This window comes from Theobroma cacao, chromosome 3 (genome assembly GCF_000208745.1).
Source record: "Theobroma cacao cultivar B97-61/B2 chromosome 3, Criollo_cocoa_genome_V2, whole genome shotgun sequence".
In the NCBI taxonomy this organism is placed as follows: domain Eukaryota; kingdom Viridiplantae; phylum Streptophyta; class Magnoliopsida; order Malvales; family Malvaceae; genus Theobroma; species Theobroma cacao.
In genome coordinates, this window is record NC_030852.1 from 25759795 (window position 1) to 25782205 (window position 22411).

Genomic DNA, 22411 nt, shown 5'->3' on the forward strand with positions numbered 1-22411 from the left:
TTATATTCATTTAAATAATTATATATTTTTTTAAATAGTTATATTTATTATATTCGTCCAAATTAAGATATCTTAGTGTATAAATAAAATTCTTTTCCTTTCAAAAAAAAAAATAAAATAAAATTCTTTTTGTTTTTTGAGAGATACAATTTACAATTTACAATTTACAATCAGTCTCTCTTTTCTCTTTAAATACTTCTAAAATTGTTTCTATTTACTGTTTTGGTACAAAAAAATTTTAGAGCAATTTGATAATTTTATAATACGTTGACGAATGCTCTATCGATTAATTTTGTCGTAATCAATCACTGGCTTCATTTTATTTACTGTCAATGGGGGAAAATTAAAACTTTAAGAATATTGATGCATGTCTTAGAGTCATTACAAAGAAGAAATAACTTTATGCTAATGCTTAAAGATTAAAAAAAAAAAAGAAAAGAAAAGGATGCATATTTCCATTATGAAAAACAAAGTCTCTTCAAGAAAATCCGTTACTTCTTCAAGAAAAAGAAAAATTTACTGGCAGCAACACATTAAAATTTTTTATTGCGATAATTTTTTAAATTAATGTCTTCGGAGATAATAAGGTATGATGGATTGCTTTAGGTGCTATAAAGTATGACTGTAAAGACAAATTTATTCTGTCCAATAGACAAATAAGGATTATATGAAGAAAGGTATCTTTATAATTATTTTGCTAATAATTATAAGATTAAAATGATTGTTTTCTGCTTTTAAGATTTACTGGATTTATTGCATATTGTGTAGCATGTTAACTATAAGAAAAATGCTTATTAACTTTAATTCATAATTGATTTCAAATATTTTCGAGAATAAAGTCACAAATCAAAAGATTTAGGTAAATTCTTCAATTAGTTTATGTACTTTATATAAAAGTATAGATTTAGTTTTTATACAATAATTTATGTAAATTGAATTTTTGTATTTTGTCAATTTGTTTATTTTAATTTTTACCTTTAAAATTGTTAAATTTAATTGTATATTGAAGTGACATTTTGATTAAGTTGACGTGATACTTAAATTTAAGTGTTAGAGATTAAATTCAACAAATTGACAAAATACGTGATACTTAAATTTAAATATGTTAAAATTAGAGATTAAAATCAACACATTGACAAAGTACAAGGATTCGATTTACACAAATAGACTAAATTCATACTTTTTGTAGAGTATAACTAAAAGATTTAAAAGAGAATTTTGCCAAGAAAAAAAATCATAGAGACCAGAGAAACTTCCCTATTCTCAACTGTTTGGGAACAGTACCACGTTAATCCCTTCATGTGATCAAACCTTCTCCAAAAGAATTTCATCGTACGAGGCATCAGCGTGAGCCGCTTGCACAACATCAAGCATTTATACGTGCCTTCGACTCTTTTCCATAAATCCCTGAAGCATCCGCTTACGCTCTACGCCATCATCCCGTTGAATGAGATGCTGCTTATGGTATATATATGCCTGCAGATTGCAAAACCACAAGTTATGTTTCCTTTTCCTACACCAAAACACAGGGATCAAAACGAAGCCAAAGTCAGGCGAAACGAGGAATCCGTCTTCAACTATGGATCACGTAATGCATGCTACCTCCGGGGCTCATTTCTCCGGTTTGCGGCCCGACGGTATTGTTTCGTCGCAGCTGACCGTACCACAACCCGCTGAATATAATGCTCCCAAACAACCTTTTGTTATCGGTATATATAATATCAACTAATCCCAACGCTTGAAATTGATTTTTTTTTCCCTCTTGTTCTGTTTTGTGGTTTTGTTTTAATGCATGAAGGTTTGGTAACTTGATGTGGTTGCTGAGAAAACAAGGGGAAAATTTTTTGTAAAAGAAGAAATTTTATTAATTTCAAAAACTTGTATGTCATAATAAATCTTGAATTAGGTAGATAAATGACGATTAGTGACATGAAAGGAGGGAAAAAGAGCAGTACATTTACACTGGACTACTCCAAATAACAAAAGCCTTATCAAGAGAAAATCAAGCCCCTGAACCAACAGAGACCTATCCCATTCATCTAATAGTCAATAAATCTTTATCTAGATGTACCAATTACTAACAAATTTGCCAAAACATACACGAAACCACACAAGGACAGAAAGAGACCCAAAAACGCAACAAGATAATTACACAAAGAAAACTATAACCCAAGCATACTGCCATGACTAAAAGCATCCAGATTTCGCTCCACCCCCAAGATAAGACTTCGGTTGACGTTCCTTGGCCTGAGCATATCAATTTAGGAATCATTCCCTATCTCAAAAGCCCTGGTAGCATTCATGCATCCATCTTCTAGCAGGCAGCCTGGTTCAATTCCTTGAAACTTCTCCATGCAAAACATCACTCGTTGGCAACTTTCGGTTGATTCTCATGTGTTTTCTCATTAGCCAAACAAAGCAATAGGAGAAATGGGAATTCTGGATGTGGTGAAAAATCTCAATTTTTATTTTATGTTTCTAAATGATTTAATTGTTATTAAAAAAAAATGAGCAGGAGTCTCTGGAGGAACTGCATCGGGCAAAACAACGGTGTGCGACAAGATCATACACCAACTTCATGACCATAGAGTTGTACTTGTCAATCAGGTGTCTAAATGGAATCTGTAGCATAAGTAATTTATTGATTTCGTACAACGGGCTTAGGCTTAGTTTGGCATTGTAGTTGGTTTTGAAAACTGTGGTCTGCGAAATTAGCCAACCCAATGCCAAGCTCACCCTTAGTCACTTCCTATTTCCTGGGATTTAGGATTTATTAAGGATTGAGAAACAAATATTGGAAAGTTCAACTCTTTTGATTTTAAATATCGTAGGATTCATTCTACCGTGGATTGACAGATGAGGAAGTGAAGCTTGTCCATGAATTTAATTTTGATCATCCTGGTAAGTTGCTATATATTGATTCAGCAGTTTGTCTTCTACTTGTTGCACTGATTCATACTTTATATAGACCTAAGTCCTTTGGTGATTTCTCTATAGATGCATTTGATACAGAACAAATGTTGGAATGTATTTGCAAGCTTAAATCTGGTCAATCTGTTCATCTTCCAATATATGATTTCAAGCAGCATCGGCGTCGCTCTGACAGTTTCAGACAGGTAATTTCATTCTAATATATATCATATGTTAGGATTGTTGTCCTTGCAAAACATATTTGTTGATTCGGTTAATCGACTGTCTGCTAACAAGCATTACACTGTGGAGTGCAGAAATTATTAACATTTTCCCATGGATTTCTATCTGAGATTCTAAGCCCAAAATCATGATACATTCCCTATCATTTCAAAGTAACACATCAGTCTGGCTATATCCAATAGATCAGACGTAATAGTTGCAGTTTCACCTGATCCTAGTAGCTAGCTCATGCCTTGAAGAAACTTCAATTAGGCCATGTCCAACCATTTTCTTGATTGTTGATGCCTTGAATCAATAGTAGTTCTTTTGGTAACTCAATTTTGATATGAAGAAGCCTTATAATATTTTTTTTTCTCTTTTTGGTGGCTAATTCTGTCAGGTCAATGCATCTGAGGTCATAATCTTGGAGGGGATATTGGTACTTCATGATCAACGTGTTCGTCAATTGATGAATATGAAGATCTTTGTTGATGCTGGTCTCTTTCTTCTATGGAATCAAAACTTTGGAATTGTTAAAGTCCACTGGATGATTTCATGTTTAACTGTCAGTTTCTAGTATAACTATGGTATAGGGGCAAAAAGATGTAACTAAAAAATTAGAAAATTCCTGAAAATTAGCTAGACACACTTTAATGAACTATGCCAGTGGCAACTAATAAAACTGATTTCATCTGATCAGTTCTTTTACAATAAACTTCTCAATGCTGCTACATTCTAGCGCTCAAAGACTATATTCTCATGATAAAAAAGTAGCTGAATATGTATAACCTTCGTTGTTCTGTCTATAACTCAGACATTGCATCTGTTATCAAGACTTTGTGTCCTGCATAATCTTCTTTCTTATAAATTTCAGTGAGTTCTGGTCTTCTTTTCTGTTCCACAGTCCCTTATTGATCTTATGCTTCATGTAGATGCTGATGTGAGGCTTGCCCGCAGAATAAATCGTGACACTGTTGAGAGGGGCAGAACTTTACAATCTGTTCTTGAACAGGCAAGTATGTAGCTTGTTATGATTTAAGATATTGAGAGTTGAAACTGGTAAGTATAAAGTATCTGGCAGCATAGGAAATTTAAAGACAAAGAACTTATTAACTTCAAAAACAAATAGCTTTGAGAACGCACTAAGAGAACCATCCTTTTTTAGGTCATCTCTATCATCCTTATAGACAATCAAAATCTTTGAGTAATTTACTTAATTTTGCAGTATGCAAAATTTGTGAAACCAGCTTTTGATGATTTTATTCTGCCATCAAAAAAGTATGCGGATGTTATCATACCCCGTGGTGGTGAGAATCATGTAGCAATTGATTTGATTGTGCAACATGTTGGTACAAAGCTTGGTCAGCACAACCTCTGCAAAATATATCCCAACCTGAATGTGATTCAGTCAACATTCCAGGTATTGATTATAAACAAAGCCATTCTTATCATCATTGGTATCTTCTTCTTCTGAGACTATGGGCTAGTTCATGCAAGGAGTAAGAGACAAATTAAGATTTACATGATGTAAAAGGCGTTTGATGGTGCATTTGCTTGCTATTTGAGTGCAACCAAAAATGATGCTTCATCATATTTTCTTATTGCTTTTATCTAACGCTTCGACATGCTTGCAGATTAGGGGTATGCACACTCTTATTCGTGACAGAGATACAAATAAAAACGATTTTGCTTTTTATTCAGACCGGCTAATCCGACTGGTATGTTCTGCTATTGAATTGCAGTAAAAGAAAAGATTTGTTCCGTTTGTATCAGAATTTAATTCTAAGCATGAGGTTGTGAATTGTCAATTTTCAGGTGGTGGAGCATGGGCTCGGATACCTGCCATTCACTGAGAAACAAGTGATCACACCTACAGGTGTTTCTTGAATGAAACAGCCACAAGTTGACTCGTTATCTGGGCTCGGAACCCTGAAAGCTAATAGATATTTTTATTTTATTCTCTTTTGTGGCGCTAGCAGGAAAACTACGTTTCTTTTTGTATTGTAATATTGAATTGAGGTACAAAATTTGAGTATGTCTATTGTGCTGTCCCAGGATCGGTATACGCTGGAGTTGATTTCTGCAAGAAACTGTGTGGAGTATCCATTGTTCGCAGGTGAGGCAAAATCCCAGTATTGTATTACGACTCTGATACTGTCTCCAAGATGTTCGTTTCTTATAACTTCATTCCCTTAAGCTATGATTTGCAGTGGTGAAAGCATGGAGAACGCACTGCGAGCTTGCTGCAAAGGAATCAGAATAGGGAAAATCCTCATCCACCGTGAAGGTGATAAAGGAAAACAGGTGATGTTTATTTGTAGAATTGGAATACGTCCATACTTTCTCCTTGCTTTCAGAAACCATCCTGGATAAAAAAAAAAAAGTAAGGTCTCACTGGAAATTTGGCATCTGCTACTTTGGGTTGGGCAGCTTATATATGAGAAGCTTCCCATAGATATTTCTCAAAGGCATGCACTGCTTCTGGATCCTGTTCTCGCAACAGGTAAAGCAAAATTTCTAGCCTTCAATAAGCAGCATTACTGTTGTGATCATCATCAGAGAGAAGGGTGACAAAAGGAGGCTGTCCATCTTTTCTTTTTTCAGGTTACTCTGCCAAGCAAGCCATCCAACTTCTCCTAGAGAAGGGTGTTCCAGAGTCCCAGATAATATTTCTTAACCTGGTCTCTGTGAGTTTCCTTCAATGCCTGGTTTCTTGATTTTGGAAATTTAACCTCAAAATGGATTCATGGAGCTGTTTAACCACTAAATTTCAGGCACCGGAGGGAATACATTGTGTCTGCAGACAGTTCCCGTCTGTAAAAATTGTCACGTCAGAGATAGATGTTGCGTTGAATGAAGAACTCCGAGTTATACCAGGGCTGGGTGAGTTTGGTGATCGATACTTCGGTACAGATAATTATTCATTGCCGATTGAAGACTGACCTGTTGTGATCATTTAAAAGTTAAAACGAAAATTATCTAAAGATTATGAATTGTCACCTTAAAACTTTTATTGATGATATTGGAAGCATTTGATACTAGACAATGAAACACAATAAGATGATTGCAAAATCAAAGAGAACAATCAAAGAGAACAAATTTGGTCGAACCATGCGCTGCTTTGTTTCCGAGTATTTTTCCAACCATGCAAATGTGTTTCAGATGCAGCATCAACAGGCTTATCTAAAAGAAGACTCTTGAAAATTAAAAGAAATCTGCTAGCATTACTTATTGATGAATTCTGACAAGCACGAAAAAGAATCACTATAAATATATTCACAGCGTCCTCTCTTTCTTTTTATGGGATGTTCAATAACTTAAATACAAAAAACATGCTCTTCGTGCTGGCATTAAGGAGATGGGGAACAAAACGAAAGCAGTGCAACCAAGCCAGAAGTTTGGTAGGTTTCACTCCCTTAATACCGACCATCCCCGAGCTGGCCTGAGAAACATAACTTAAAACCTATACTTCCATTACACAGACAAAATAGCTCCCCACTGAGCCCCCCACAGACCACAGCACAGAAAATTACTTGCATACAGGCTTTAGGAGAAGAGCAGAAAATTTTGGAAGAAAAGAACCATTTGTACAAAAAGCCTTCACATGAAGTAGCTGAGAGCCTTCTTTCTTCTTGAACCACCCTCACCATAGAGCTCATTCCATTGAAGCAGCTCAGTCATGTTTACAGACTCAGATGATACACTGGCACATACCTGTTTAAATATGAATTTAAGTAGCTTAATCAGTACAACTTTTGTTTTTTCTTTTTTTGTTTTAAGGAAAAAAAAAAAAAAAGCCATCCAACTTCTATTTTTCAATTACCCGCTCATGAGCATATTTAAAGTCCTCCATGTTTAGAGGACGTATATCAGCACTCCCACTCAAAGGCGGTGGAGGTTTGCCCTCTGCTAGAGCAGCAGCTCGTTCCTGCCATAGATTTTGAAACTATTAGAAACCCATTGGCATTATGCAAATAGAGATATGATTACTTGAATAACTTTCTCTTTTCTAAAGATAGATTCCCTACAACTATCCTTGTTATTTTACTTCTCATCTCTATTTCAGTAAATTAAAAAGAATAAAAAAAAACAGATATTTACACACAGTCCCTTTGAACAAAATAAATCAGTCTACAAAGACATAATTAAATCTTGGCAGACAACATTTGCATAACAATTGGAAGCCAGTCACTTGAGCTGTAAACTTAGGAATTAGATTCATTCATACACTTGGCTAGGTCACATCAAGGATTAGTGCTTTGATTAGGGAATGCATGATTATGAATAATCTACCCGCATAACAGGGTCAATGCAACATCAAACATCACAATTGCAATTCTGACTACTAGGATCAACTCATTCCATCTAGCTATGGTCATTAATCCTAACTTCATGAAGCCATCATCATTACATTGACAAATTTACCAGTAGAGCCCAAAGCCTTCCATATGAAAGAGTAAACAACCTATTCATTGGCCAGAATACCTACCTTTTTCTCCTTTTCCAGAATCTCTTTAATTGGACGGTGTGCAGCAGTCACACATAGATTCTGCAATATAACAGAGTAAACAAACAGTCACCTAAAAAAGTCCAAGAGAAATTTCATTGGAAGTGGGAAAAGTGAAGTAAATGAAACCTTCAAGTCGCTCCCAGAATATCCATCTGTCATACTCGCAACAGCATCAAAATCAACCTCAGGAGACAAGTCCTCTTTTGCAAGAATAACCTTTAGTATCTTTGCTCTATTTGCAGCATCTGGCAAATTTACCATCAATCTGCCAAAATTACCAAACTATTAGTAGATGCTCTCAAACTACCAGTGCATCAAACTGGAGTAAGCTGGTGCTGTGTGCCAATGTATAGCTTATGTACAAGAATTGGACCGCAGTCAAAAGGATCTATTTGGGTTATCAATGACATATTACAATAGTAATTTTTGAAATAGTGAAGCTAAAGGCCTTTCCATACTGCATTTTTCTACTAAAAATGTTAGATCACATCTGGAAGAAATGCTTTCTGGAAGGAAAGTAGGCAGTGGTGTTCTCACAGTTTGTGTTGGTGGGAAGAAAAAAGGAACAAAGGAAATGGGCATTGCTTGCTTTTTTTGTTTCTTTTTTCCTCCAAAGGAAGCCAAAAATACTTTACCTACGGGGCAGCCTTCTAATGACAGCCTCATCAAGGTCAAAAGGCCTATTTGTGGCTGCAAGTACAAGAACCCGTTCTGTGTCTTTTGTACGTAGGCCATCCCAGTTCACCATAAATTCATTTTTCATCTTACGCATGGCTTCATGCTCCCCTGGATTTTCTCTCCGGCCCAACATGCTATCAACCTATAAGTCACAGCAGACATGAAAGGAAAATTACAATGCGTAAACCTAAATTGCGAATACCAATTGAGGATCACAAATAACTAACCTCATCAACAAATACGACACTAGGAGCAATTTTACTGGCTAGGGAAAAAACAGCTTTAACATATTTCTCACCCTCACCAAACCACTGCAGCAAAATATATATATATATAAATTTTGAGTAAAATATTAAACCATAGCAAAGCCAAATCAGTTAAAAGAAACAACAGAATTGACCTTTGATGTGATGCTTGACATGGATATATTGATGAAGTTTGCACCAGCTTCAGTAGCCACAGCCTTTGCCAGCATAGTCTTCCCAGTTCCAGGAGGTCCAAATAAGAGTATGCCCTTGCAAGGCTGTTTACATAAAAGTTAAGAATGAGAACAATCCTCGAAAAGTAAGAGAATAAAACAGGAAGGTTTGGGGGGGGGGGCGCAAAAAGTGGGGGTTGAAAGAAAGGGAAAGAGAATTACAAAAAATAGAAACAAATCATATTGCAAATGAACATATGACCAGCAAAAATTTTAAATGAAACAGATCATTGCTATATATTAGATAACCTTGGTCAGTTGCCCCTTGCAAAAGAGTTCAGGCCTCTGTAAAGGAAGCATAACCAACTCTTTTAATGTATCCTTCACATTTTCAAGAGCCCCAATGTCATCAAAGGTAACTCCAATGTCACTGGGTGGAATGACATCAGCTAAAAGCCTTTTCTCAAATTCATTTTCTGTTACAACATCCTGAAATCAGCAAAACAACCACAAAGAAGATTAATGGTTGGATACTTATTCAAAGAATACACTATAATTTTAGGAAACAGAATACACAATTGAGACTTGGTATAATGTCTCTCATTTTGCGGGAAGGCACGACAAGGACCTTAAGTGACTTCTTCAAGCTTTTAGATTCATTCTGGATAGCCTGTAAGATTCCAATGCCATACTGGATGCTGCCAGAATCGCAATTGCATTATAATTTTGTTTCCCAACTGACGATTAACCATTCAGCAAAAAATTTTGAAAAAGAAATGAGAATATTATCTATTAGGTACCTCTCACAAGACAAAAGAAGCCTTGAGTCAGCATCAGCTTCAGGATTCTGCATTAGATGATGACTTAGAGCCCATCCAACTACCTTCTCAGCACCTGCAATGGATACCAAAAAAATAAATTTTGGGGGACGTAATTATTGGCAATTATGGAGATGAAGATATGTCGAAGGAAAACTTACTTTCATTTGAAAGGCTTTGATCCTTGATGCACAAAGTTTCAAGCCCTTCACATTCCATCCCACTCCGACTTAAAATCTACATAGAAAAATGAAAAATATAACATTAATAATCATTTTCCAAATGCCACATCTATAACCATAGCATGTGGAGAGAGTTATCCAACATTCCATAAGCTCAAATTTTAGAATCAATTAAGATGAAGCCAAAGAGTAATTTAACCCTCGTCCTGGTAATAACAAAGTAATCACATGCTCTAATTCGTTAGGAGGCTTAATGCTAAGTGCCAGGGGAGGTCAGGAGGCAGGGAGAAAATCATGAAGCCAAGTACCTAAAGAGCAACACCTTCCAAAGGGTGAAAACATTAATAATCTCATCTTTCACTCACAGATCAATTTCTCCAAATATAAGCCTTTGGAAATCCATAAAGTACACTCTCAAAACAACTTCATTTCTACACATGCCTAATTTTCAGTAATTAAATTGGCAGCTTTCTCAGAAACCAATCTAACAGATAACCAAGTAGATCCTGAATACAGCATATGAGAGACTATGAACCACTTGCTATGGGATGTAGTTACTTTCAGGAGCCATCAAGTCTTTTCCCTGTTGTTTTTCCACCTAAAACACCAGAAAATTAACAGAGAAGAGCCATCCCAATATTACCAAGCTCCTGTCAGTGAGAAGAACATATAAAGCCATCGACCATGGGAAGCAAAACACCTTACAAAAAAACCCCCCAATGGCAAACCCCCTTGGGTAATTACTCCCTCAAGATGTCAGAAAACTTTGTAAATGATTTGATGTCAATATATTACCCCCGATACAGCATCCAATACGAAAAATACACTTGTCATCACCCCTGGAACAACAGTAAACTTCATACAGAATTTGGAGAAGGCACATCCACTGATTCCAAATCCTAATCTTAACCACAAGTAAATTTATTCCAGTGTAAATTTCAAAGTGCAAGGTACACCACATCATACTGCAAGACAACAACATAATGGACATACATGTATAATAAAAATGTGCCAAGAAAAAAGATCCTCTAACCATAATATTGTCTCTATGACATAATATCTAGGTGACTCGCCAGGGAAGTTCTCCCATGCAATTGTGCCATCCTTGATAGCAATATAAGATTTTCAAAACTCCACAACAACTTATCTGAAGAAAACTAAAAAGTTTCACCGGACCTAAACTCTCAAATAGAAGATAAAAGCAACATAAACCAATCTTTAGCATTTAAAGACCAGAAAAAAGGATAATAGAAAAAGGTATACTAACAGTTTGCAGTAGATTCAGATTCCCCTTCATTTTCAGAGTTTCAGCATCACAATCCAATTGATGCTTCCAAGATGCAAGCAGGGCTTCATCCTGCAATGGTACATAAGCTTCAATATGTTCCATTTGAAACACACATAGAGACAGTGCAACAAACACAATCTATCATCTTTGATACAACATTTGAACCTGTGGCATGTGAATGGTCACTTTATTTGGAAAAAGCTTAGTCAAAAGTTTTGTTGCCTTTGGAACTTCCTTCCCCCTGTCATGCAACCTTCCAAAACTATCCTGAAAATATCAAAAGAGAACAAACATCAGACCGCTGTAAATCATGAATAACCAAATAGTCTCTAAAGGAGGTATAGTGTACAGGCAAGTGCATGTGTGTATGGGAGGTAAAGCATATTTGCATAGGAGACGAAAGCTTTTGGTGACAGGAGGAAAGGCAAATTTTCTTAGTATATGAACAGCTGCTCCAGCATCTTTACAACATAACTAAAACTGAAAATAGTACTATAGATAAAAGAGCTCAATTAAATATTAAACTGAACATCCTTAATTGATCCCAAATTCAATTCAGAAGGACAGCCAACACCAAGAACAACATATTACCTATATGCTCCAAATCAAGTTCTCGCAAGAGAATTCTCAAGAACATTGAACTTACCATTTCCAGTTACATGTCATGCAATGAAAAATATTCAATCAAGAATTTATCAACAAGAAAAGGCTCAGATAACTTTTACTCAAGCATTTCTATGGCAACATCAAAGAAAGAAAATATCAACATCTTTCACCATCTATACCTACCAAATTGGTAAAAATACTCAGTTATACAGGAAATGAATTGTACAGTCAATAATCAATGCATAATTTGTTACCCAATAATTGTTCACCAGCAACACTTAAAACAAATGTCATCACACATCTATTTATGCTACATATATCATTGTCAAAATCCAGACTTATGACCTTTTAATTCCAAGAAAAGCACAGTGAAGCAAGAAGTCAAATACTGTACAATAGTATACAATTAATTTATCCAAGAAAACCACAGGCTGGGGGCAGGGGGCAGGGATCATATATCAATGAATGAAAATGCCAGTTTTATCTAGCAAAGCCCTTTGAACATTATACTAAGCACTGAGACAATATGCTTTAAGCATGAGGTTTAGGGGATGGGAAAAGCTTTTTGTCCATTGGGTCATGCAAACCAGCCATCAGAGAAAAAGATAAAAGATAAATTACATAAGCATCAAAATCAAAAATACATTTACAAAATTACTCTAGAGAGTTTCATGTGTTAAAGAATATGAGACTGATGCAAGCATTTCCCATTACAAACTAATAAAAAGCTTGAAAAGGATGAAAACGTAAAGAATTATTGATACGCAAACACCTTGTAACCCCTTCATTCCGAAAAGCACCCACAGTCAACGGCAGTTACAAAAGTAAATAAGACAAATATAACCATCCATAGGGCCATAACTTAGGCAACCCCTGCTAGAGTGAGAGAGAAAGAGAGAGAATCTGCAAAAAATAAAATCATTACCGGAAATGCCAAGTCAAGGAGAGCAGTTTGACTGCCACCAAATTTTGTGAAAAGCAAACCACCAGGATGTGACTGCAAGGATAAAATACCATAGGGTAAGGTATTCTTAGATCTTTTAACATTTAAATGAGAACAACCCATATTACTCTAGAGTCCAAGGTGAAACCAACCGATAATGAAAAAATGGTTCACAATGTTTTGAGATAGTAGATCACCCCCAAACTAAAGAAATATGATATTTAACGCCTAATGCTATTTGAAACATGGATCATAGATCATACTAAACTTGGGGTAGGCTTATACAAGTTATAGAGATTGCTGAGAAAACAGCTAAAAGTCAATAAGCAGTTACACTACAGAACAGCATTTCTTTGGTCATTGACACTACTAACGTCCTCTTTGCATCAATCTACCACTGAAATTCTCTGCTTTTTGCAATTTTGTTTCCAATTCTCTCTGATATTGATTTTCTCTTACTTTTATTTATCTTTCACAACCCCAAAACAAGGTGAATTCATTTATCCTAATGTATCAAAAGACAGAGCACAAGAACAAGTCTTAAAAGATAACAAGAAAATCACGTGTACCTTCTCCTTACGATTGTCAGTATGAGTATGTGAACCAATTACAATGACATTATCAGGAAGCTTTTCAAGTCTGCATTTAAATGTAGTATAAGAGTCCGTATTTCCTGCAAGAGACTTCTCAGCATCTTTCATAAACAAAATAAAAGGAGAAGTTCTGCTCTCACTGTATACAGCCTGATAAAAGATCAGATTAAGTCAATAAGAAACCAAAGAATGGAAGCAGACCACATAGCTAGACAGGTATCATACGCTTATTCAAAAATAAAGAAATATATACCTCAAACAATGTGTTAATGAGTAATCTATCTAAATCCTCTGTGCTTGAGTTCTCCAAACGAAGATCAGACACTAGAGAGCAAGAACAAGAGAGACAGAGCTTTAATAATCTGCAATAAAAAAAGTTTAAACATAAACACAAAACATTGAGGGATGTATAAGACATTACCATTGCAGAAAAATCCATGGCCACCCTCGCAAATATTTCCAAGGTCAACGCCATCAGGTACAGGCTTATCAAACCTTACACCAATTTTTGAGAAAGGATTGTCCTCAAAGAGTAAGACAACCTTCCCACGAACCCCATTAGGCGGGCCTCTGTAGATTGAATTGGTAAAGAAAAAATTAGAGCATGGTGATAGAGAAATACCTTGTCACAATAAGAACCACAAAAAGATAGATGGTAAGAGCATGTGAGAAATAGAATACAGATAAGAAAACTATATGGCTGGCCATATTCAGTGAGTTGAGATAAAGTGGAAGGGCCATTCCACTTTTAGCCTTAAAAGAGACAAGTAGAAGGGCACTTAAGTCACAACATATCACTAAAACTTGTTAGATTGCTTTCAATTAATTTAAAAATGTGCAGAACAGTCTGAAAGCAAGTTTTCACACAGCTATTCTTTAATTCTCATAAATTATTTCATTAAGAATGGCTGCTGAGGACCACAACATATCACTAAAACTTGTTAGATTGGTTTCAATTAATTTAAAAACACGCAGAACAGGCTTTAAAAGCAATTTTCACAGCTATTCTTTGATTCTCATCAGATGATTTCATTGAGAATAGGCTGCTGAGGACCACACAGACATTGAAAGTTAACGATTTAGTAAGAAAAGTAAGGGTGCGTTTGCTTCACAAGAAGGAATAGAGTAAGAATGGAATAGCCATTTCGTACGAATAGAATAAGAGATGAATAGCTATTATATAGTTTGGTTCATGGGAATGGAATAAGACAAGAGTTTCTATTGAATAGTTTTAGGAATAAAGGAATAAGTGATAAATGACAACAAAAAAATATTTATTATAATAGTTCATTTTTTAATTAAAATATTTATTATTTAATAATTTATTAAAAATATTAATAAATTATTATTTAAATGTTAAACGATTATTTATTTTAATTTACAAAATATTAATATTTTATATTTCATTTAAGATATTAATAATTTAAAATTAAAATATTTATTTTATTATTTTATTTTATTCATTATTTTTAAAATATTAAAATACAAAAAAATTTATAATTAAAATTTTAANAAAAATTTATTTTTAAATTTTAATTTAATTTTTAAATTTTAAATATTAACTTTTTATAATTTATAATTAAAACTTAAACCTTTTTATTTTATATTCATTTTAATTTTTCTTTTAATTTTATATTCATTTTAATTTAGTGAGAGAATGAGAGAAGCACTTGGGCAGAGATTGAAAGAAATTTTAAAAAATAAATAAATTGCATTTTATATATTATAGTAATTCTTAAAATTAATAAAGGACATTTTTGTCTACTAATTTTTTACTCTATTCCTTACCTCTTGAAATAATCAATACAAAGGGGACTTTGGTATTAGCTATTCTCTCATCTCCTTGAATGTCCATTCTAAGAAATGATCATTCCTTCCAACCTAATAAAGTGTTAAACAAGAATTACGAATAGGGGAGAAATGGCTATTCCATTCCCCCAATCAAACATATTGTAAAGGTACATTTGGTTTGTGGAATGGAATAGAATGGAATAAAATAATTATTCTACAAGAATAGAATATGGAAGGAATAAAATAGAAAAATTATTATGTAGTTTGGTTCATAGAATAAAATAGGGTAGGAATTGCTATTATAACTTATCTTAATGTTTGATTGGTAAGAATACCTTTGGAATAATTGATAAAATAACAAAACTACCCTTTATTATAATAAAATTTATTTTAATCAAAAACAAAAATAAATTCTATTTTCATTAAATATCAATAAATTATTATTAAATAATTAATATAAATTTTTTAAATTTCTAATTTATTATTAAATTAGTTATATGATTGTTTATTTTAATTATTTGAATTTTTTTCTATTTGCATTTTTTATTTTTTAATCTTTTAATTTCTATTTTCATTAAACATCAATAATTTATTATTAAATTATTAATATAAATTTTTATTTCAATTTCTTTTTATTTTTTCTTCACTTTCATTTTTCCTTTTTTCTTCATTTTCTTCTGTTCTTTCCTTTTCTCATATCTGTTGCCAACAATCGGAGAAATAGCCGGTGAAGTTGGAGCACCAATCTAGCGCTAGCTGTGGCTGGCATTGACCGCAGCCAAATCTGGCCATTGAAGCACCGATTTGGCCAATGGCGTCGCCAGATCAGGTGCTTCCTGCAGCCAGATCGACGCTCCAATGGCCAGTTCTGCCTGCAACCAGCGCCAGATCAACACTCCAACATCACTGTGGTTTCTCTGATAACCAACAACGGAGAACTTGGCAATGACGACAGCGGAGGACGACGGTGGCTATGGGGGAGGACGGCAGCAAGCTTAGACAGAAGGGGTGAGAGGTAGATCAAGAAGAGAAAAAGAAAAGGAGAAATAGAGGAAAAAAACCTTTCAAAGGGTTAGGGTTGTAATTATTTCTATGAAATACAAACATTTTCGTCCAATAATATTTTTACCTATTCCATCAGCCATGAAATGATTAATAACAAGGGGAGAGGGGAATGACTAAGCCCTTTTTTGGGAACAGCCATTCCAAAGAATGGCAATTCCCAACGGTAAAAAGCCACCAAACAAATGCAACACTATTCTGAAGGAATAAGGGGAGAATGGCTTAGCCATTCCCCTCTACCAAACATGCATAATTCATTTGGATGCTTAAATGAGAAGAGAAGATATGCAGAATTCAAGCCACCTTTTGAATCTCTCCAAAAAGAGTAGAGAGAGGTTGCAGTACCTAGGTGAAGACACTGCAGAATATAGACCACCTGAAGTTGAATTCATAAATTTTACTCTGTCACCTGCAAGTTCCATGTTAGGACAATAGTCACAAAAGTAAAAATCCAAATAATAACCTTAAACAATAAAACTTCTGAAATGTCAAAAACACGAAAACCTACTTTAAAAAGTCTTTCAAGAAAGCGTAAATACCTATTTTAAACATTTGATTCTTAGATGACCCAGATGAGGAGGGCATGGTATCAGCTTCTGTCTTCGGTTGAGATTCAGGCCCACAAGAAGGGGCAGCCACAGGGCTTGACGTTTCAGCTTCAACAGTTGGAGTCAAACTCTTGGCCAAATCAGTAGGTCCAGGACTCTGTTTGGTGCAGGTGCAGGATTTTTCTGCATTGACTCCATCCTTCAGCAGCTCAGCTTCCTTTGAAGACAAACCCTACAAGATATTTATAATTGACAATTCACCAACTTATGAGCCGTTAGTATCTTGATTTGTCAAGCAATAATATGCTAACAATGAAATTGGACAATGACAGACATAAATATGCAATAATCTCAACAATCAACTATCTCATAAAAATAAAGATCTCTTACACCCAAAAAAGAATGGCTATCAAAAATGAGCAATTTGGTCCCAAAATAATTAGCAAGTGCCTTTGTCAGCATCTCCTGGTATATCTCAGACCCTGCATATACATTTGAAGGAAAAAGTTCAAGTGTCCAGTTTAAAGCTACTAATACAAGCAACACATCTTTGTATTGACATAAAAATAACAAAATTTACTCACACACCTGCAGGACCAGAAAGTAAAATCCGTGGATTCACAGTAGTTAGCTCTGAAGTATACTTCGCATGTTCTTTGTGCTTGAGGTGTATAAATGAAGCTGCTATCAGCACATTTTTCGTATTTTCACTGGTAAAATAGAAATTCACTAATTATTGAAGCACCATTGAATAGAAATAAATAACCAAACAATTCCCATCACTTCCATTCATTTGGGGGAAGAAAACATTAAGAATGCACAGAAGAAAAGATAGCATAAGCTTCAATAGCTAAACTAACATATGAACAGTGTAAGATCTGCATAAAGTCAGAACATCGCTAGGATACTTCCAACATCTATCTGACCAAACCTTTCACGTGTCAATCTTGAATTACTACTCATCTCAGGTTAAATTAAACACCCTGTGCCAGAATCACAAGTTATTGTATCATCATATACCTATGGTTACAAATTACTAAAGAATAGGTAATCAAAGTGCCTAATTTACTTGTTTCTTGTCCTTTCCTTTGTTAACAGCCTCTCATGCTCAATAACAGAGTTCCTTTTCTAGATTCAGACCAAATCATGATTCAGTAACTAATATACCTTCTATCCACTCTAGCATTCAAAGTCAGTGAGCACTGCAATACTTTTCTCATCCACTCCTTCCCATCTTCATTCCTTTCTCTTGAATTATCTTTCATTTTCTTAACATCACAATTCCCTATTAACTTGGTTCTTTTCCCTTCCTCTTCCATTTTCCTTTCAGCATTAGTTGAAGTTAGGAGCCCCAGATCCCTGAACATATAGTCTATCAAAACCTTGTCTAACATACATTCAAGTGGCTCTTCACTCTACATACTCTAACTCCTAATATAGAAATCTTAAACCCAGTTTCCTTCATGGGTAGAAAAATGACTTTCGTTTGAAATTTAAGCTTTCAACCTTAAATAGCCAGATCAGGTACAATGGTAGGAAAACTGCTCTTATCCCAGCTACATTCCAGTTCTAAAATAACAAATATATGTTTTCAGTTCTTTTTTTACTGCTGAAAACATAAAGTGCAGGCACTCGAGAAACCATAAATAGAAAGAGAGTCATTTATTCATGAGTACAACCAGTAGGTTTTCTCAATGGCCATATGCATATTGAAAAAGGCTAGTTGCAAGACAACCTACATTTCAAATTATCTTTCCAAACCCTTGGACTTGGATTCTGGAAAATAACAGAATTTACCGACACAAAACAAAGAAATGGCTGCCAAAACACCGTTCTAGTAATAATATACTTGCCAGAAACTTTAAGAAATGATGTCAAATTAAAAAACTAAATGCTATAATTGCACAAGCCAGGATTTTAGTAGGTATGACAACATTAAGAGAAAGCAAGCAAGGCACTTAACAGCGAATCATGTCCAGGAGTTCTGAATTATACCAGCATGGGCGGGAGACAGTGATAAAGGAAGAGAAGTTTAAGAGAAATCTGAGTTACATTTGCAAGATTTCTTTAATAAAAAAGAGACAGTTTATGCGGTTGTATTATACCTTAAATAATATGGAAAGTTATCAAATGACACTTCTAAATTTCTGCCATCAAGAATTCCTGCATGAATATCCTCTTTGAACACTGCACAGCGGAGTGACATACTCGATGTTGATGCTGGCTGTGAATCCCTCGCCCACTCGTTTCTTTCGTCCAATACCTGTTTACAGATACTTTTGCTCAATTTCAGATTACAACTAGTTGATGGAGCAAACATCCTCAAGAAAGGCCTTAGCAAATCATTCACCCCAGAGAGTTTTACATTGCCTGCCTCTATGCTGGAGTCGTGGTTGCAATCAAGAGGAAGATTCTTGTTGAGTGCTCCAACCTCAGCAGCTTTATCACTCCCTATATTTGCAGTTGAATTTCCTTCCAAGCCATCAAGATCAACATCCGCAGCATCATGAACGACAGAATGAGTAGGCACCTCAGCCACCTGGTGGATCTTACTGCTGGCTTGAGAAGGAGATTTCCAGCGGGATAAATCTGGCCTCAGACTTGAAAGTGATGCCAATATGGTAGCCCCAGTAACAGCTGATGTATCCCCTGACCTCCTCTCAAGTTGCAGAAACTTTCCTACAGTATTCTGGACCTCAGCACCTTTAACTGCAACCTCAGTCATGAGTTGCTGAAATATCTAGATCAAGAGAAATTAAATTAAGGAGATAACAAAAATAAGCAGACACAGAAACACATAACCAGTAACACAGAAGAGAACAAGCACAATTAAATCACTCAACAAAAAAGAGATGGACTTTAATGAATTGCTCTCAAACCCAAAAAAAAGGATACATAAGCATGATTCCCCATCGAACCGAAGACCACCTCATCACCCGAGTTAAGCGCACAACTGGTATTCTTCTTCACCACTGTCCCATTAACTTGCACTGATCCCTTGCTCCCAGTGCTTTCTAGCATGGCTACTGCACTGCCTTCTTGCTGATCATGTCGACAAATAATGAGTATCATACTGCATGTACATATTAAGGAGTTTATCTCCACAAAATAAAATAAAAGCAATGGCTGCCCAAACAAAAAGAAAAATGAGGATAAAGAAAAATAGAAAACCCTAAATCCAAAGAGCTAATGCATCGAAAAGACCATGACAAAACACCCACCAATAAGAGAACACAGGATCATACAGTAGCATCAAATCCCTCTCATATGCATAAGCATTCTTAATTTTGCATCAATCCAATAAAAGCAACATATTGAATGTAAAATTTAGGTGATACCTGTGTGTGTTTTATCTTGCAAAGCATTGCACTAATTGCCTGGTCCTTCAATTGGAAATTGCAGTGTTTACTCGAGCCAATTGTGAAATTTGATGTGCAAATGGGAACATTAGGATTCTGCAGTTCACAGAAAATGCTTCGAAACTCAGAATCAAGACTACCACTAGTTCAGATATCTAAAATTTACTCTACATAAAATGCTTAAATATACAGAGAGAAGACTCTTATCAAAAAGAGAATTTGCAAGTACAGTGCTTTTAATGTCAACCACCAAGCAAACAAAGACTAACCACTGGAAAGATATTTTGATAAAGCGAGGCTTGAAATTACCTGCGCAAATTGCGACAAAAGCCTGCACCAAGGTGTAGAAGTCTCAAAATTTGGATTCTGTTTCTGGCAAATACTCCATGTAGAGAATGAACTCCTCCCCTTGTCCAAAACAATCGGTGCAGAACCTTTAAAACAACAAGCAAATCCAATTCAGTAAAAATGACAATCATGAAATCAAAAAATCTAAAAGAAAAAAAAGCTCAAGAAAAGCAATTTCAAATCCAAACTTGCTCAAACGACACTCAAATTCAAGAAATGGAAAGAAAAAAGTAAAATAACTATAAAAATCCAAAAACTAAAAGTGACAGTAAAAAATATGACACATCTCAAAACTCAAACGCAAATCCAAATTCACTTAAATGAAATTCAAATAACAAAAAACTTGACAATCATTGAGAGCTCAAAACAACAACTAACCATCGGCGATCGGTGCTGTAACGGGGACAACGGCCGATGACGTCTCGCCCTTCCCGAGGTTCAAGCCGTCTCCGGCGATCGGAGCATCGCCGTTTCCGCAATCTCCAGGATCCACGGCGGGCGACGTGCACATTTCTTTGGAACTCTCCGCCGCCGGCATCGGGTTCTCCGCATTTTCCACCTGAAAAAAACTCCGCTAAAAAGTCAATACCTAATCACTCAAATCCCGCTACTCTCAAAACCCCAAAAAAAAATCATATTCGGATGCGTTTTATGCTGACACCTTTTGCCGTTTTGGAGACGGAGGCTTATCCTCAGAAGAACAAGATCTCTTACTTTTACTACCCGAGAGAGATCCACTTCGTCTCGTTGAAACCATGACTCTCTGGTTTCCAAGTTTCGTTTTTTTAATTTCCTTGTCTTTTTTTCTGTTTTTTCTTCTCTCTGTACAACACTATATAGGAGAGAGATTGAAAGATTGAGTTATAACATTTTTTAGGGGATTATATTTATTTGACGATTTTTGTTTTACTTTCTATAAATAAATAATTAAAAGATTTTGGTGGACGGAATTTTAACGTCCCGTCTCGAAGCTTTTGACCAGAGTAGAGCAATAGGATACGGTATTAGAGTCTGGATTTAGCGGCGTAAGATAGCGGGTGGTTTAGTTGTTGGAGTTCGGTCATTGCTGCGAAGGTTAGGGCGGGTGTAAGTTAACAAAAAAAAGCTTTGTTTCGGTTCTGTATGTGCTCAACGGTTATACAGCCGGATTATTATTTTTTTTTTTTGTGTTTTATATTTTGATCTTTTGATTAGTTTTATTTACGTGGAGAGGGTGTTTTGTCTTTAAGCAAATCAGGAAAGTGGACTTATTTTGCCCCAATCAATTTGGCTTTCAACCCTAATCCTAAAGTCTAAACTAATCCAAGATTAAGTAAGGATAAGTTGGGGACAAAGCCCCATGTTCTCTCCAATGTGGCAATTGCGTGTTTCCATCCCATTTTACCTTGGTATACTTTATAACAAAAATAATATATATATTTACGTTCCTTGTTTTCGTGATTAATTAAAGTAGTGTGTTAATTTAAAAAAATTAAATAAAGTATAAAAGACGTGGACATAAGCAATGCTAATGATTTGAGTTATAATACTCTTTTTATCACCAATATTAATATAAATCATTATACGAAAAAAAGAATGATGCTAATTATAACAACTTTACCGAAAGAAAAAGAATAATGATAAGATCATGTTATTTAATCTTAGAACCTAATATGTTGATGATGTGCCAGATTTCATAGGGCATTCCATTTTGTTGACGCATCAAGTCAAGTCAACGATTGAAGCCAAGTTGTTTAAAGACTTCGTTCGGTAAAATTAAAATAATTCAAAAAAATTTTCAATTTTTTGATCGTTTGGAAATAAGAAGATTTTATTAATGTACTACAGGTTTCAACGAAAAAACTTATATTGATCAACATAAAAAGTCTTACGTTAAAAAAAATCAAAATATATATTTTATTTATTTTATTCTCTCCTTAAAATCGATCTTGTAAAATAATAAAATATTATTATTATTTTTTTAATTTATTATTCTTTTTTCAAGAGAACATCATTAATTATCTTTATTCAATCATTTTACATGGATTGTATCATTGTAATTATTTTTACAAAAATACTCTAATATTTAAGATAATTCCTAATAATTAAAGTCAATTAAGGAAAATTTTTATAAAAAATAAAAAATAAGTTTTTCA

At 34.8% G+C, this 22411-nt stretch overlaps 2 protein-coding genes across 7 annotated transcripts; one reads left to right on the forward strand and one right to left on the reverse strand.

Annotated features, from left to right (window-relative positions):
- LOC18605085 (uridine kinase-like protein 1, chloroplastic) lies at window positions 1168-6145 on the forward strand. Of its 2 annotated transcripts, none has more exons than XM_018117795.1 (14): window positions 1168-1709; window positions 2516-2607; window positions 2832-2901; window positions 2998-3116; window positions 3533-3629; window positions 4065-4144; window positions 4358-4552; window positions 4767-4850; window positions 4948-5008; window positions 5188-5248; window positions 5343-5436; window positions 5563-5635; window positions 5737-5819; window positions 5907-6145. In XM_018117795.1, exons 1-14 carry the CDS (start codon window positions 1448-1450, stop codon window positions 6072-6074), a joined length of 1539 nt encoding a protein of 512 aa, XP_017973284.1. In that variant the 5' UTR covers window positions 1168-1447; the 3' UTR covers window positions 6075-6145. The 2 variants fall into 2 exon arrangements, with proteins under 2 accessions (XP_017973284.1, XP_017973285.1); XM_018117796.1 differs by having other exon boundaries at window positions 1170-1709; window positions 3013-3116.
- Window positions 6337-21147, reverse strand: LOC18605086. Of its 5 annotated transcripts, none has more exons than XM_018117793.1 (28): window positions 20938-21147; window positions 20655-20835; window positions 20238-20362; window positions 19908-20024; window positions 19465-19611; window positions 18944-19309; window positions 18675-18832; window positions 17158-17279; window positions 16960-17051; window positions 16561-16801; window positions 16367-16430; window positions 13590-13738; window positions 13422-13492; window positions 13145-13318; window positions 12558-12629; window positions 11192-11293; window positions 11006-11095; window positions 9718-9793; window positions 9539-9632; window positions 9367-9436; window positions 9048-9227; window positions 8721-8843; window positions 8548-8631; window positions 8278-8462; window positions 7769-7907; window positions 7622-7681; window positions 6956-7060; window positions 6337-6846 (listed from the first exon to the last, which is right to left on the reverse strand). In XM_018117793.1, the coding sequence occupies exons 1-28, from the start codon at window positions 21031-21033 to the stop codon at window positions 6733-6735; spliced, it is 3597 nt and encodes a 1198-aa protein (XP_017973282.1). In that variant the 5' UTR covers window positions 21034-21147; the 3' UTR covers window positions 6337-6732. The 5 variants fall into 5 exon arrangements, with proteins under 5 accessions (XP_017973282.1, XP_007037954.2, XP_017973281.1 ...); XM_007037892.2 differs by having other exon boundaries at window positions 18935-19309; XM_018117792.1 differs by having other exon boundaries at window positions 18920-19309.